Genomic DNA, 17,913 nt, shown 5'->3' on the forward strand with positions numbered 1-17,913 from the left:
AAACCACCCTGTTCCCTGCCTCCAAAGCCTCTCACTCACACATGCTACTACCACAAAATCATTGTCTATCCTCCCCTCTCCTAAAAAAGGTCTCTGGAGGCCTAACTCAGATCATCCATGCTATAGAAGAAGCCGGGGTCACACAGCTTAAGCGAACAGGTTGGGAAGACAAAAGACTGTGATCTTACATCCTGGTTGTCATTTATAATTCTCTTCCCCACAGCAAATTCTCACGTGATGATTAGACCCTGGACCCTGTGGCACTGCTGGTCTGGGGATCTATCTTTCAGGTTGAACAGGCTTACATTACATTACCCTGTGCCTGGTCATGCTTTGGAAACATGGTTTATAAGAGGAAAGGTATTACAAGTTCACAACAACATACAAATTCACTTTTGTAACTTGAGAGGTTTCTAGATTTGAAATTATGTGTGTAATAAAATCAACTTATTGGAACTCAACAAACCAAAATCCCTAACTATTGTGATTTTATCTGATCCCAGTCTGAAAAACGGATTCCCCGGTGAGATTCGGGTTTGATCCCTAGGTTAGGAAGATCCCCTGGAGAATGGAATACCCACTCCAGTATTCTTGCCTGGAGAGTCCCATGAACAGAGAAGCCTTGTGGGCTTCAGTCCCTGGGGTTGCAAGAGTCGGACATGACTGAGCGACTAACACTTTTACTTCACAGTTTGAAAAGAGGAAAAACATCAAAACATCAAAATGTAATCAAAACACCATTTTTAAAGAACATGCTGAATACAGTTAATCCAATATTCTAGATTTTCAGAACTGAATTATCATGGTATCTACAACAGTAATCCTGAAGTCCCACAACTACCCCAATTACCAAACCTAACTATTTGCTATTGCTAAGTCACTTCAGTCGTGTCCGACTCTGTGCGACCCTGTAGACGGCAGCCCACCAGGTTCCCCCGTCCCTGGGATTCTCCAGGCAAGAACACTGGAGTGGGTTGCCATTTCCTTCTCCAATGCATGAAAGCGAAAGGTGAAAGTGAAGTCACTCAGTCATGTCCGACTTAGCGACCCCATGGACTGCAGCCTACCAGGCTCCTCCATCCATGAGATTTTCCAGGCAAGAGTACTGGAGTGGGGTGCCATTGCCTTCTCCGAACCTAACTATTAGCCATCTAGAAAACTCAATTAACCAGAACACAAGCATACTCATTGCATGCGTGCTAAGTCACTTCAGTCGTGTATAACTCTTTGCAACCCCATGGGCTGTAGCCCACCAAGCTCCTCTGTCCATGGACAGATAAGAATACTGGAGTGGGTTGCCATTTCCTACTCCAGAGGATCTTCCTGATCCGGGGATCAAACTCGCATCTCTAATATCTCCTGCATTGGCAGGCAGATTCTTTACCACCTGAGAAGACCATACGCTATAAGAATCCAATCAGATAATTAAGTCCAACCCTTTATACCTACATTTAAGCCCAATCCTTTATTTCAAAGTCTTAACTTTGTTTACATTCCAATTTAAAAATATGCTAAGAAAAAGTAAAAAGTTTAAAAAAAATCGTAAGGGCCAGTCCAAAGTACCTATATTTCTTGTTCATTATGGGCCAGGTACTGTTCTATATATCTCATTTTATCCACACAACAACCATTAACACAATGCCCATTTTACCAAGGAAAAAAGCACAGAGAGATTAAGTAATTTATTCAACATCACACAGCTTCTCTATTATGCTCTGCAGCCATTATCAAACTGCTTCAATTATCTCTGACCTCTCCAAATTACAGTGGATTATACAGGACTAACAGCTAATTTATGGATAACTTCCATAAATAAGAAAATAATCAATGGAAAAGCTGAATTATATTGGGTAAAGCAAAACAGGATTCCTCAGCCAGCAACAGAACACCAAGCACTCGATACATTCATGCTTATATAGTGTTCTCATGTTTATTCAAACGTGTCGATCCATCCACAAGTAAAATCCCCGTGTCTGCCTCAAGTTTTCCTAGTTATGTTTTTCCTTTAGGAGGCACTCACTAAAATATCAAAATGGGGATTTTATGTAATCAGTATTTAGAAAGAATAATCCTCTCCCCTCAGATTTTGTTTAGAAAGTCCATCCCTACCCTGTGATTGTGGTGAGTCACCTCCCCCCTCTCTAGATGCTGTTTAACGTTCCTGGGAAAAGGGAAATCAGAGAGGCTGCCCTTAGCCTGAGGAAGAGGAACAAGCCCAGGGAGCAGGTTATTAATCTCCAAACAGGCCAGCTAGCGAGTATGCCTCTAAGGCACAGACCTGCAGGATTCAGAGATTCTTAAAGCAAGGAAATGGCAACCCACTCCAGTATTCTTGCCTGGAGAATCCCATGGACAGAAGAACCTGGTCCTTACAGGACCCTTACAGTCCACAGGGTCGCAAAGAGTCGGACACGACTGAGCGATTTCACTTCACTTCAAAGCAAGGTTCTCAGTGTATGGTAATGAAGCGTGTGTTCAAAAACCCAAATTGCTCCAGAGGCAGAAGCTCAACCCTCTGGGAATCAAGCTTCTGCAGCCCCAGTCACTGCCAAGCACAGGCTACAGGTGTCTATGTACATTCATTCCTCTGGCCCCAGGCCAGCTGATAGTGCAGACATCCGTCCTCAAACCACAAATTCAGAATCACCTGGAGGGCTGTTCACAGCAGACTGCTGAGCCCATCCACAGGGATCCTGATTTAGCAGACCTGGGGTGGGGCCAAGATTTGGCATTTCCTGCAAGTTCACAGGAGATGCTGATGCTGTTGGCCAAGGAATCATATTTTGAGAACTGTTGAATGAAGTTAATGGTTAGGGTCCCAATTCTCACAGCTGCCACCACCAGCAATCACTACACGGTTAAAGGTATTTTCCATTTATACAGCTAAACGTGCTAGGAGTATCAACCAGTTACTCTCATCTCTGCTTCTCCTCCTCCATCACTAACAAGTAAACTAGGCCATTTCCTTGGGGCATAAGCTTGAGATAGTATATTACAGTGTTACAGTATTTAAATACAGCAAGCATGGGGAGAGAAGGAAAGGCAAGAAGAGAAAATGCCCCCTTAAAACACACCACTAAATAAAAATCAGCCTGAAATTAAATTTGTTCCTATATTATCTCTCTTCTGACACTGATCATGAATGTCTGGCAGAAGAAGAGAGACCAGAAGCTGGGAACCATTAACAAAAAGACTTTGATTTAGAGACTAGATTACCTTTCATCAGTACAGCTCCAAGAACCACACAAGCTTTATTAATTCTCTGCAGATTCACAAAAACACTGTCACATGGGTTGCTAATTCACCTCCATGGGTCATGCCACTGGGCTAGTGGCACAGTGATTAAAAAATAACCTGAATAAAGCAGAAAATACCTGTCACAGCCTAGCCAAATTCAGAAATTTTTCAATATTAAAATGAACAAAAGCTCAGAAAACTTTAAGTTATTCTCATAAGATGTTTAAACACAGTGTTCTTTGGAAGGACTGATGCTAAAGCTGAAACTCCAATACTTTGGCCACCTCATGTGAAGAGTTGACTCATCGGAAAAGACTTTGACACTGGGAGGGACTGGGGGCAGGAGGAGAAGGGGACGACAGAGGATGAGATGGCTGGATGGCATCACCGACTTGATGGACAAGAGTTTAGGTGAACTCCGGGAGTTGGTGATGGACAGGGAGGCCTGGCGTGCTGCAATTCATAGGGTCGCAAAGAGTTGGACACGACTGAGCGACTGAACTGAACTAAACCTTTACCATATTTTATCTCAACAACATACCAGTTTGTGACTCGGCAAATTACCTCTCTGTGCCACTTAGTAAAATGGAGGTGGAGGTGGTGACATGTCTCTCTTACACACTTATTCTGAGTATTAATGAAACCAGACCATAATAAGTATCCTACAAATGTAAGCTACAAAAGTTATTCAGTCGATGTTAACATAATTATTAAGAGGACTTTGCAATTTACAAGCAATATTTAGATTCCTAAATGCAGTGGAGTGTGAAATGTATTAATGGCACTCAGGTATTTTTCTCACTCATTTTACACCTTCATCCCCTGCCACCATTATCATGGGTGTATTTGCCCTGTCCCCCTATTTGTCCATAGACTATTAATGTTTCAGCTAAACCATCCAACACCTAGAGTAAAAGAAACAAGGTTAATCTTCACCCTTTCACAAAACAAGAACCAAAGCTGCAGCAAGAGATATTCGACAGACCTTTGTTTTTAAATTCTGGTGAGCCAAATCTAAACAAACCCCATATGCTGCCAAGACCAGGCACCCGCCAAGGTGAGAAATCTTGAGACAGATATCTAATCGCCATTCTGGTGAATGGGGAAGGGAGATGTTTATTTGTCTTTTAAGGGGAAAAGAGAAATAACTTCAGAGGAAAAATAGCATCACAATATTTATCAGTATAACAGGAAACACTACAATTAAAGAACCGATAAGGAAGAAGACAACTATCTTTCTACTCAACAGTCTGTTTGTGGTAGACTCAGAGAGCTGTCGTTGTGGGCAAACAATCTTAGTAAAATATGATGAATTTTTCCAGCAGATGAGGATAAGAACAAACACTTAACAATCCACTGGTCTAATGGATAGAACTCCAACACATCCTCTCCTAAATACTACTCATATGAGTACAACTGGTGAGTTCACAAATACTAAACACAGAGAAGAAACCCTAGGAAGCAGGAGGAGAAAAAAAAATTCTATTTGGTAACTCTGTGTGAACACACGGGCCCCTGGAAACACCATAAGGACTTCACTTGGAAGCCAAAGCAAAGTGAGACATTGTCAGAGAGATGCACTCCAATGCCTCTCCTATTTAAAACAGCCTCTAGATGTCGACGGCCTGGCGGAAATTCTCACATAGCTAGGTTTTAAAAGACCAGGACAAAAAATTATATAGAGACAGTGATACCGCTGTTCTCTTAAAATGCTATCTAGTGTTATACTGATAGATAATCTTCCTGACCCAAGGATCGAGCCTAGGTCTCTCGGATTTGGGGCAGATTCTTTACTATCTGAGCCACCAGGGAAGCCCCAGATAGATCAACACATATTAGCAAAAAAGGAGGAGGGGGGGAACAGGCACACTCCAGGTTGTGATACTGTTTCTTCTTTATATCCTCTGTACTTTACAAGTTTGAAATTTATGATGAAATATACACTAATCTCATAATCAGAACTATCTGATGACATATTTTGCAAGGTTGAAAGCTTTTCAACGTACTTTTATTAAACTATACTGGCAGGCTGTGTAATTCAATGATTAAGTTTCTGAGTCTACCCTCATGAATAATGCTTACGTTCATCATTTCTATACTAATTCAGTACCAATCTTTGGTCTCAAGCATACTGACAACCAGGAAAAAAATAACTGAAATATCCACATTTGCTTCACTCGAATGTCTGAGTATTACTCTACATTGTACTCTGCACTCAAGGTAGTTATAACCAACACAGAGAAGTTAAAATACCAAGCAGACCTCCAGATCACATGCATTTATTTGGCTAATGAAGTCACTCTCTCAGAGTAAAATGTTCCACACTGAAATTCAAATCCAGCCCTGTATCAGTAATAGTCTCCTCCCACGTCAGGAAGTAATTCACATTCTGCATGCAGGATATCCAGATAAAAGGCAGAAAATGCCCACTTGTAAACAAACTTAACTTACACTGTGTTCTTATAAAACATTTAACAGAAGTACCTCCTCCCTTTTTCGTTCTCAATACAGGAAAAGCTTACTCATCTCTTGGGAAGCTTATATTTAAAACGGATCTAAATCAAAGCACTGACGATAAAAAACATTTAAGAAGGTGCTCAAATTAACAATCTATTTCGAGGTTAATTAATCTCATTTTTCCCTAATCAATTGCATTCTCCGATCCACCCCCCAAAAAAAGGCTAATTTCGATTTCAAAGAAATAAAAAAGAAACTGGTTTAAAATACATACAGAAAAATAATGAAAGTAATCACTCAGATCATATATAAAAATAAAGGGTAATGAGGAAATTAAAGGATAAACAAGATAATCCAGAAATTATATATATAGCAAATAGAGGGGAAAGAATATTTTTAAGTTTGCATGGAGAAATTCTGGAAGAATACAGAGAAACTAATAAAAGCAGTTATTCTAGTGAGGAGAGGAGAGGACAAGGCAGATGGGGGATAGAAGCAGAAGTGAGCCTTCCCAAGGCATAACTTTTTGCATATCTTTTTCAAAAATGTAAGTGGATAGCTTGTTCAATAAGCTAAGTGAAAAACTATGCTAAGATTATTTGGACTGCTCACGATATTCCACCAACCACAGCCCTCATATAATGCAGATGTACAGAATCCCAGCTGCGGAGTCAGGCTGCCTGGAGTTCCCTGAGATACCACCAGCTGAACATCCTGAGAGCTCCAAGGAGGCACCCGTGTCCATATGGTGGTCACAGGAGCCAGACCATGAGCAGGGAAGTGGCACAGCACCTCAACAGTGCTTCCCAGATGCCAACAGAGCCAGGCAGAAATTAGTTATGCATAGCAGAGCCCCCTGGAGAAGGAAATGGCAACCCACTCCAGTACTCTTGCCTGGAAAATCCCATGGATGGAGGAGCCTGGTAGGTTACAGTCCCTGGGTTTGCCAAGAGTCAGACACGACTGAGTGACTTAACCCAACTCAGCAGAGCCCCCGCTTAACTCTATCTCCTTTTTCACTCATCTGAGTGCTAAGTCCTTAAAACATTTTTATGGGATGTCTAATAGAGCCACGTAAAAATCCCCCACTATATTCTACCATGTCTTCAGTTCAGTTCAGTTGCTCAGTCGTGTCCGACTCTTTGCGACCCCATGAATTGCAGCACACCAGGCCTCGCTGTCCATCACCAACTCCCGGAGTTCACTCAGATTTGCGTCCATCGAGTCAGTGATGCCATCCAGCCATCTCATCCTCTGTCGTCCCCTTCTCCTCCTGCCCCCAATCCCTCCCAGCATCAGAGTCTTTTCCAATGAGTCAACTCTTCTCATAAGGTGGCCAAAGTACTGGAGTTTCAGCTTCAGCATCATTCCTTCCAAAGAAATCCCAGGGCTGATCTCCTTCAGAATGGACTGGTTGGTTCTCCTTGCAGTCCAAGGGACTCTCAAGAGTCTTCTCCAACACCACAGTTCAAAAGCATCAATTCTTCGGCACTCAGCCTTCTTCACAGTCCAACTCTCACATCCATACATGACCACTGGAAAAACCATAGCCTTGACTAGACGGACCTTAGTTGGCAAAGTAATGTCTCTGCTTTTGAATATGCTATCTAGGTTGGTCATAACTTTTCTTCCAAGGAGTAAGCGTCTTTTAATTTCATGGCTGCAGTCACCATCTGCAGTGATTTTGGAGCCCAAAAAATTAAGTCTGCCACTGTTTGCAGTGTTTGCCCATCTATTTGCCATGAAGTGATGGGACTGGATGCCATGATCTTCGTTTTCTGAATGTTGAGCTTTAAGCCAGCTTTTTCACTCTCCTCTTTCACTTTCATCAAGAGGCTTTTTAGTTCCTCTTCACTTTCTGCCATAAGGGTGGTGTCATCTGCATATCTGAAGTTTTTGATATTTCTCCCAGCAGTCTTGATTCCAGCTTGTGCTTCATCCAGCCCAGCATTTCTCATGATGTACTCTGCATATAAGTTAAATAAGCAGGGTGACAATATACAGCCTTGACGTACTCCTTTTCCTATTTGGAATCAGCCTGTTGTTTCATGTCCAGTTCTAACTGTTGCTTCCTGACCTGCATACAGATTTCTCAAGAGGCAGGTCAGGTGGTCTGGTATTCCCATCTCTTTCAGAATTTTCCACAGTTTATTGTGATCCACACAGTCAAAGGCTTTGGCATCATCAATAAAGCAGAAATAGATGTTTTTCTGGAACTCTCTTGCTTTTACCATGATCCAGCGGATGTTGGCAATTTGATCTCTGGTTCCTCTGCCTTTTCTAAAACCAGCTTGAACATTAGGAAGTTCACGGTTCACATACTGCTGAAGCAATACCATGTGTTACTGTCATGTTAATCAGTCAGTTACTACACAGTCCTTCACACAGTACTTTCCCAGCTTTTAATCAGAAGGGGTAAAAAGTAGAGGAAAGAACAAAGGGATTTCCCTGTAGGAATAACCTCAAACTTATCTGTTCTCCTCAAGCAAGACATTGTTTTTCTTTGGGGGGAGGGAAGATAATGTCTTGTGAAACAAATCAGAAGAGTAAATGAAAATAGAAGAATACGAATGGAAGAAAATTTCCACCATCTCATGGAGGGGTGGGGGGGTGGGGGGTGGGGGGTGGGGGGGAGGGTGGTGAATAAAATCTTATTCCAGAAGGGTTTATATTTGTGTTTTAAAATGTAATTTTTAGACGAAGCAAGCTAAAAACACCTAAAATCAGTATTTTACATGTATAGGAGTGCCACTGTCCTTCAAACTTACAGGCAGGTTTTCTAAGTTAGATACCAATTTAAATTGGTAATTTGGAAATCAGAACAGATTTTCCTTCTAGGCATAATGTTATCAATAATGGTTAATTCCATTCCTTAATATTTACTTGCGTATCAGATCATTCACACAAAGTGGTAAACTACCTGAGTAAAGACCCCATTTCCCTTGTACCCCTCGCAACTCAGCACTAACAGAATAACCCCAAACACACCTCATGTACGGAGGACTATCCCACCATCTTCAATGGACCAGATTCCTAACCCACAACACAGATTGGTGTTTCCAAAACTCCGGTTAATCAGAATCACCTGGGGGTACTTGTCAGGCAGGCGTGTTCCTGGCCTCACCCCAGACTTGCTGACTCAGAGTCTCCAGAATCTCTGTGAATCTGTTTTTAAACAGGTCCCTGGTGCCTCTGATGACTCAGAATATGTGGGGAAAACCAGATGAATGAAATAGTGCTAACAACTGTTCTGCACCCAAAGGTGCTCAGGGAATGCTGAGATCTGAACAGAGCCCCTCAAATTCTGAATGGGGACGTGAAATCAGGTAGCAGCGGGGTTTAGGCTCTGACAACTCCCTGGACAACTGAGATAGATAAAGGAGATGTTCTTAGAGCTTCCCAGGTGGTGCAGTAGTAAAGAATCTGCCTACTAATGCAGGAGACACAAGAGACATGGGTTTGATCCCTGTGGGGAGAAGATCCCCTGGAGAAGGAAATGGCAAACCACCCCAGTATTCATGGACAAAGGAGCCTGGCGGGCTACAATCCATGGGGTCACAAAGAGTCAGACATGACTGAGCTCCTGAGTATCCACACTTAGAGCTAAGAACCCAGCGGGAGCTCAGTTGGGTCTGCAGTTCCTACAAAGAGAAGGGAGGAAATGGAGGTGCACAGGGCCCCCAAAATTTGCACAAAGGCTCCAGGAGAAGGGCTCGCTTCCCCCATCCCCAACCCTCTCCCATCCCCAGCCCCACAAGCCACACCCATGTAAGGCAGAAAGAAACCACCCCCCTTCACACATTCCTGTCAGGAACTACATGTACTTTAAGATCCTGGGCAGAACTCTCTGGTTTTCAGATGGGAAGTAGCTGTGTATTTATCTCTGACCCAAGCTTTATCTTCTCAGGTTCAGTGAACAGCCACCTGAGGTAGTACATGGACATCCACGTGCACCCAGATGCTAACTCAGCCGTCACTGTCATCAAAACAACAGCAAAGATTAAATACACATTAGCTGTGTGCGGGCACTGTGCTAAGTACTTCAGAGGCATATCTCCAATTTCTTGGCTATTTGATAATAGTTTGAGAGGTTTCAAAACGAAGAGAAGGAAAGGGGAGAAGGCCAAAAGACTTACGACTCCCCCCCACCTCCGATATTTGACAGGCTTTTGTCATATCCTCTTGGAGTCAGTTTCCCTCATCTGAGTACAGAATGTCATGATTTGAGGAGAGATAGTACCATGGACTGTGAAGAAAGCTGAGAGCCAAAGAATTGATGCTTTTGAACTGTGGTGTTGGAAAAGACTCTTGAGAGTCCCTTGGACTGCAAGGAGATCCAACCAGTCCATCCTAAAGGAGATCAGTCCTGGGTGTTCTTTGGGAGGAATGATGCTAAAGCTGAAACTCCAATACTTTGGCCAACTCATGCAAAGAGTTGACTCATTGGAAAAGGCTCTGATGCTGGGAGGGATTGGGGGCAGGAGGAGAAGGGGACGACAGAGGATGAGATGGCTGGATGGCATCACCAACTCAATGGACATGAGTCTGAGTGAACTCTGGGAGTTGGTGATGGACAGGGAGGCCTGGCATGCTGCGATTCATGGGATCACAAAGAGTCGGACACGACTGAGTGACTGAACTGAACTGAGTACCATGGAATGGTTAGGACAGGCTCTGGACACAAGTCTGCCTGGGTTCAAATCCCAGCTCTGTCACTTATTAGCTGTGAATGTGGACAAGTTATCTGTGCCTTAGCTGCATCATCTTTCAAACAAACAACAATATCTGCCTCATGAAGCTGCTGTACATAGTAAAGTGTCTGGCCTACAGCAAGTACTCTGACATCAGCTCTCCTCATTATCAGGCAATACAAATCACCAAAAAGACAGCCCAGAAACTGGAACTGTGCTGCTGCCTAGATATCAATATCTCTTTTCTGTTGTTGTTGGAGAGATGCTAAACACTCTCACAGATATATTTAATTCAGAATGAAAGGGACTGAGACTGGGACCTCCAAGGCCTTTTCTTAGAAGAGCCTTCATTCAGAAACAGAAGGTCCATATCTTTTGCTACATTTGTCTGACTTGCTACTAAAGCATGCGTTTTTAGAATCGCAGACCACAAATGTAACATGTGAAAGCAAGATGGCCATTGGCACCATCCTGCTGATTTTGAACTTTAAACCTTGCAAAATTAATTCACTCTGGGATATAAACCAATTTGAGGAGAAACAGAGCTAAATAAATAAGTTAGTAGGTACCTAGTTAGGTGCAAGTCATTTTATTTTACATTTAAACTGTGATTTTTAAAATATATTAAAATGATAGCCAGAGAAAAACACTGCATGAGTTTTCTGTTTCTAAATTTTCTTTCAAAATATTAAGACTCTCAAAGACCTCTCTCTCCTTGTGTAAGTTTTCTCATTCGTTAGTCCCAAACCTAATACATACAAATGAAATTTTAATATTGGCTCTTCCTCTTATATAGAGGAAAAACTAGGTAATTACTAAATAAATCATTTCTACCTAAACCAAAAAATTATAGTTTCAATACCCAGAGTTCAAAGAGTAGATTGATGTTTTGGCTTAAACAATATAGGCTCATAATATTTTTTCAAAAACAACTCTCTTTTTTAGAAATCTAACATATGGCAATTGCATTTAAACAATTCTCTTTCCAAAATGTTAACACTTTACAAAGATGAAGAGGAAGCTATGAATGGACTGTGGGCAGGATATACACAAATTTGAAACAAGTACCTGCCTGATCTGTTTCGAAAACAACTAACCCCTCAAGATGTAACACTGCATGCACTCCATGTGTGTAAAATATGAGTTGAAAGAGTCTGTATGGTCATAAAGAATTTACTTCAGAACAAATGTTAAGAATCAGAGACAGAATATTGATCAAAGTTGCATTTACAAAATCATCTGAGATACCACTGTTATCAAAAGTTGGCTTAAAACTCAACATTCAGAAAACTAAGATTATGGCACCTGGTCCCATCACTTCATGGCAAATAGGTGGGGAAACAATGGAAACAGTGATAGACTTTATTTTGGGGGCTCCAAAATCACTGCAGATGGTGACTGCAACCATGAAACTAAAAGACGCTTGCTCCTTGGAAGAAATGTTATGATCAACTTAGACAGCATATTAAAAAGCAGAGACCTTACTTCCCTGGTGGCTCAGACAGTAAAAAAGCGTCTGTCTACAATGCAGGTAGACCTAGGTTCAATCCCTGGGTCGGGAAGTTCCCTGGAGAAGGAAAAGGCAACCCACTCCAGTACTCTTGCCTAGAAAATCCCATGGACGGAGGAGCCTGGTGTCCATGGGGTCGCAAAGAGTTGGACATGACTGAGCGACTTTACTTTTACTTTACTTTGCCAACAAAGGTCCGTCTAGTCAAAGCTATGGTTTTTCCAGTAGTCATGTATGGATGTGAGAGTTGGACTATAAAGAACGCTGAGGGAAGAAGAATTGATGCTTTTGAACTGTGGTGATGGAGAAGACTTTTGAGAGTCCCTTGGACTGCAAAGAGATCCAACCAGTTCATCCTAAAGGAAATCAGTCCTGAATGTTCAATGGAAGGACTGATGTTGAAGCTGAAACTCCAATCCTTTGGCCACCTGATGCAAAGAACTGATTCATTTGAAAAGACCCTGATGCTGGGAAAGATTGAGGACGGGAGGAGAAAGGGATAACACAGGATGAGATGGTTGGATGGCATCACTGACTTGATGGACATGAGTTTGAGTAAACTCCAGGAGCTGGCGATGGACAGGGAGGCCTAGCGTGCTGCAGTCCATGGGGTCACGAAGAGTCAGACACGATGGAGTGGCTGAACTGAACTGAACCCCTCATTAGAATCACAAAATGCCAAAACTGGAAAGGCCCATAGGGGCTATTTTAGTCTCTATTTTACAAACAAGGAAAGGAGGTTTTGAATAAATTGCTCCAATATGCGTTAGAAAATGGCAGAGGTGAAGTCGGACTCAAGTCGCAGGATTCTGAATCCAGTGAGCTTCCTCATCCATTTTAACACTCCTCCCCGTGCTCTAAGAACACAGGGGTACTTGTTAAAATACTGGAGACTCTGGCTCAACAGGCTTTGGAAAGGTCTGGGAATTCGTAACTTTAATGAGAGTTCCAGGCAGTTCTTAAGGTCTGGCTAGTATGGGGAACACTGCTTCATCCCATGCAGTCTCCTTAACCTGAGGTACAATCTGGTCACTCAGCTGTCAGTTTCTATTAATACACTTAGGGACCATCCAGGGATTAGAGGTGGGTGGAGACTTCATTTCCACACCAACATCCTCCCCTAGTATGTGGTATGTTTCAATGAAAGCAAGTCTAATGCCAATTTCACCAGAAATAACAAACATTAATCAGCAGGCATGCAGGCACAAAAAGCCATCACACAACCTGCTCTTAAAAGTGCAGTCAAGTCTCTACTCTGTCTTCTGAATTGACAAGCGCCCTGCATGAAAGGTTCATTCTGAGGAAAGAGAAAAGATGTTCTGACATCAGGACCAGTCAACCCTCTGGTTGGGTCAGGGGAACAGTCATTGTGAGGTAGGACAACATGCATCACCCAGAAAGTGATTAGGCTACAGCGTCTGCCTAATACAGACACTACAAACCCAAGCTTGTTTATGTAAAAGTAGTGCTCATACACTCTTTCTGCTGGCTAGCTATCTTGACCACCACTTATCTCACCTACAAAAACTGTATACATTCTACCAAGGCTGTCACGTGTGGATGCACACGCTGAGAACCACACCTACCCCATGGAAGCACGGCTAACAAATACTAAGGTATGAATGGTGCGCCCTAGAATTGTGCAACACAGCAAACCTCCCTGAACTTAGAACACTTCTAGAATCTTCTGAGGGGGAGAACAATCTACTTTTCCGGAACTGTAAGGGAAAAAAAGCCAACAAATCATCTTTTTTCCTATTCTGTTTCAACAATTACATTTTGTATTCACCCAGGAAGCACTGTTAAGGTGAAGTTTGGGACTAAAATCGGAAGACTTGTTTGTCTGTCTGTATATACCTCTTACTAATTCCAGAACTTCCATTTCTTTGTCTGTAAAACAGACACTACAACCTGTCCCTCCTACCTTACCAGGTTTTGAATCAAATAATGGATGTGAAAAACACTCTTTCAATTATAAAAGTGCTACATAGTGTAATGTTATTACTAATTATAAAAAGAAACAAATCACACAGGGTTTAAAAATAAAACAAGGCTGTGAGGTTGAGTGTATACTGATTTCTGCAAAGAAAAGTCTGTTCTGATTGTTTACAGAGCCAAGATGTAACCACCCACATTTCTGGCCACTGTCACGATTTTCAATGGGAACTTATTTTGTCAGCAAAATTAATGACATTTGACTTCTGTGGGGAGAAGTTTTCTGGTAGTTAAGCTCATAACCTTAAAGAGGTAGAGAGTTTACTTTTTCATTTGCTTTTAGAGTAATTGTCTCGTTCTGCAGACTTGCAGCAGTCAGTATACCAGTCCCTCCCAAAGGTTTTGTAATGATTCTTGCTGACACTGAGCACTAAAAAACTAAATATTAGTTCAGTTCAAATGTCGACTGAGGTAGTGCATTCCAGACACTGTTTTAAACTTTAAAACAAAGAGATACAGCCACCCTTGACCCTAGGAGCTTGCTATCTAGCAGAAGGGAGCAGAAATGAATAGATTTCGGCCCATACTGGTAAATGTGGGAACAGAGGTATAAAAGAGATGTCCATACTGGATACCATGGGAGCTCTCTCTCCAACCTGGTAGTGTCAGAGGAAGCATTAGGAGAGTCTGTAAGGATAAGCAGGAGGAAAAAAGTCAAGTGTGTTATCCCCAATCATGACAAAAAATTATTTTGGATGACTGACTATGAGACTGTGAGGAATGGCAAACTTGACTAGATACTTCTCAGAATTATTGAGGCAGGGGACTGGCCCACAGGACTAAAATGCTGGTTCTATATTGAAAAGATAACGTGTATCCATTTTTTCAACAGTTCGCTCACACCTCTGATATGTAGAGACCCATCAGGCCGTGAAATATACACACACCACTGCTACACTCTGGCTTCTGATCAACTGTTAGTTGTTACTCGCTCCTTGGGAGACTCATTACAAGGTTCATCTGACAAGAGGGATGAAATTAACAGTCACCACTATCCTTGGGACTGTTTATGAAATGTATCTAAACTGTTCCCCATTCCCACATGACCCTAAAAGGGATGGGATATAAGCAATGGGTCAGCAGGCGAGCCAATCAGAAGGTCTGGGCTCCAGGCTTGCCTGTGCCATTAGCCACCACCTAACCTGGCCTTAATCACTTCGACTTTCTTGGACCCCCATGTTAAGCGTTAATGAAAGAGATGACCTTTACAGTCGGTTCCAAGTCTAAATGTCTGTGCCTCCATTCTAATGGAACATGTTATTCTCTACACCTGACTAAAAAGGGACAAAAATTACTTCAAAATGTAGCTTTTACACAGAAATAAGACATTTTAAAAAAGAAGAAAAATCTTACCTGAGTCTAAATAAGATGAATGCATAACGTTTCAACTCATTTTAGCATATAAAAAAGTTAAGTGTGTGAAGGTAAAAAAACCATAGAAACACGTTTATAGTTCAGATTTCTTCTCTACATTTGTACTTCTACTCTCAGACATAACTATATTCAATAAAAGCCTTATATCTCCATCATTGGAAAAAAAAAAAAAAAGATGAGCCAGGTTTTCTGGGATGAAATCAAAGATTCAAAGAAACTTGTGAAAAGTTTTAAAAAGAGTTATTTTAGTCACTAATTAGGATGACCTTAGTTAACTCAGGGAATGGGGGGGGGCGGATATTTGGCTGCAAATCTTAGCTATTGGTGCATATCTATGACAAGAGAGAAAAGTGATACATTTAAATGTAAAACAAAACTGTCTAAAGAAGGAATTCTGAAACTTCAGGGAGTTTTTTCTAGTCTTTCAATTCCCACAATAGATCAGTTCACCTAGCAATCAGATCTGCCTCATCATAGCATTCCTCAAGGGTGAAATTCTCCTTCACCTACACACAGACACTACATGGGAAAGGTATAGAAGCAACTCGTGATTATGGGATGACCAGGACTTTCTACTAAGACAATATATCCTAATGCATGGGGTCATTATTCACTTTAAGTAGATATATTCTACTTAGGTCCAACAATTTTGAGACTGATTTTTCTTCTTCTCTGACTTTTTTTTTAGAAGGCAGGGTTGGGATACAGGGAACTCTTCCTCGGTGGGAAGAGCCCACAACTTATAAGGATGTGTTGACAGCAATATCAAAGGGATGAACTGTAAAATGTAAAACCATTATGTGGTAACTTCACAACTTGGAGAAAGATGTATGACAACAAGCAATCTCACTTGTATTAAAGTACTAAAAACGAACTCTTCCAGTTGTAAGGTGGTAAAATATAGTTAAGCTTCTCTAGGAAGAAGAAAAAAAAATTAAAACCAGCTATTCAAGACTAAATATGAAGTAATTCGAAGAGACACAGTATTTCATCCTGAGCTGCTGAAACTAGGCCGTGTGTTACACCTCCCCTCCCACCCTGCAATCCATCTCCACTTTACTCTTCACGTTTAGGATTATGATCAAGTCCACCTACCAAAAGGAGAGAAACCACACAAACATCACGCTTAAAGTTTCTCTATTTGGGGCCAGCAGGAAATTCCAGTTACTTCATTCACTAGAGCTAGTTAAGCTACTGAACCGAAATGCTTGCATGAAGAGATCACTACCTAGGGACAGATACTTGATTTTCAGGGTTGGAGGAGGTCAGACAAGGACGGTTGGAATTTTGAGTCTCACTGCAAAGTCAACGACCCCTGAATTACAAAGAACTGGTCGGCTAAGCGGTTAAGGGTCGGCAAGAATTAGCACCAAAAGAGAAAACCCTTAACTAAAAGCATACTTTTATTTTTAAGAGCACCGGTCAGAGAAGTGACCGGCAGCCCCAACACTCTGAGAACCTTTGAGATTTTCACAAACGGATCCTCTTGAAGTCTCGAGGATTAGAATCATCATAAATCCATACCCATCCAGTACCCTGGCTCTTCCAACAGGCTACGTTCCTCTGACCCTTTTCCCACGACCTTGGCTCCTCCTCTGCCGACAGCGCCCCAGGGGCTCCTCTCAGCCTCCTACACAGAGAGAAGGACAGGACAGACGGACAGCCCAAAGCCATCAGGGCGCCCACTCCATCGAGGCGGCCAGCAACCTTCGGAACCCGAGAGCGCCGCACGCGCCCGCCACCTGCACGGCCACCGGGTCTCAGATCACGCCATCCCCACTCGGGAGCCCGACCCTCGCGCGGGCGGCTCCGAGGCTCAGCGCGGACTCCCGAGAGCCGGCCCGGAGCCGCCAGGGGGCGAGAGGGAGCAGCCAGCCCGGCGCCTCCCCGCCTCGTTCCCTTCCCCCGAGCCTCCCTCCACTCACGGATTTTCACTCGGCGGTGGTCCAGGCGCGCGGTGGCGGCGTGCAGGGCGTCGAGGCGGCGGTGCAGCGCGGCGGTGCGGCGGCCCAGGGCAGCCGCCTGGCTCTCGAGCTCGCCGAAGATGTCCCCGGCGCAGCGCGACAGGTCGGCGAGCTGCGCTAGCAGGCAGACCAGGGCGTGCGAGCTGACCTGCTCCAGCGAGCGGAAGAGCGGCGCGTCCGCCGCCCCGGCCGCCTCGGGCCGGCGCAGCCGCGCGGGCTCCACGGTCCTCTGGTGGAAGGGCATGGCCGGGGGGACGGCGCGGGAGCGCGGCGGTCAGTCCAGCCCCAGTCTGCGCGGGGCGCGAGTCCGCATCCAACACAAAGAAAAGTCCGGGTGGCGGCGGGGCGCTGAGGGCCGGCGGAGCTCCTGCCCGCCGGGAGCAGCGAGGCGAGCGGGCGGGACGGACCGACGGGCGGGCGGCGAAGAAGGGAGAGGCGGCCGCCCGGGGAGCCGCGGCGAAGGGCTCCGGGGGGTCCGAGTGGCGGCCGCCTGGCGCCCGGCGGCGACCTTCCAGCCGCCGGGGCTCCGGAGCCGCGCGGCCAGAGGAAGTTCGGGAGCAGCTCCAGAGCTGGGGGCGCGGCGGCGAGTTGGAGACGCGAGTCCCGCTGAAGTTTGCAGGGAGGCAGGAAAGAGCCGGCGGCTCCTTCCCTCCCTCCCGATTGGAGAGGGAGGAGGAAGCGGGGG

At 43.8% G+C, this 17,913-nt stretch overlaps 1 protein-coding gene across 2 annotated transcripts in view; it reads right to left on the minus strand.

Annotated features, from left to right (window-relative positions):
- Window positions 1–17,584, minus strand: part of NHSL1 (NHS like 1) — a 266,654-nt gene extending 249,070 nt beyond the window's left edge. For both annotated transcript variants that reach the window (XM_018053263.1, XM_018053261.1), the window contains exon 1: window positions 17,190–17,584. In XM_018053263.1, coding sequence (XP_017908752.1) covers window positions 17,190–17,472 — 283 coding nt within the window. In that variant the 5' untranslated portion in view covers window positions 17,473–17,584. The remainder of the gene's footprint in view (window positions 1–17,189) is intronic.

The sequence above is a fragment of the Capra hircus genome, chromosome 9, assembly GCF_001704415.2.
Source record: "Capra hircus breed San Clemente chromosome 9, ASM170441v1, whole genome shotgun sequence".
Lineage (NCBI taxonomy): Eukaryota > Metazoa > Chordata > Mammalia > Artiodactyla > Bovidae > Capra > Capra hircus.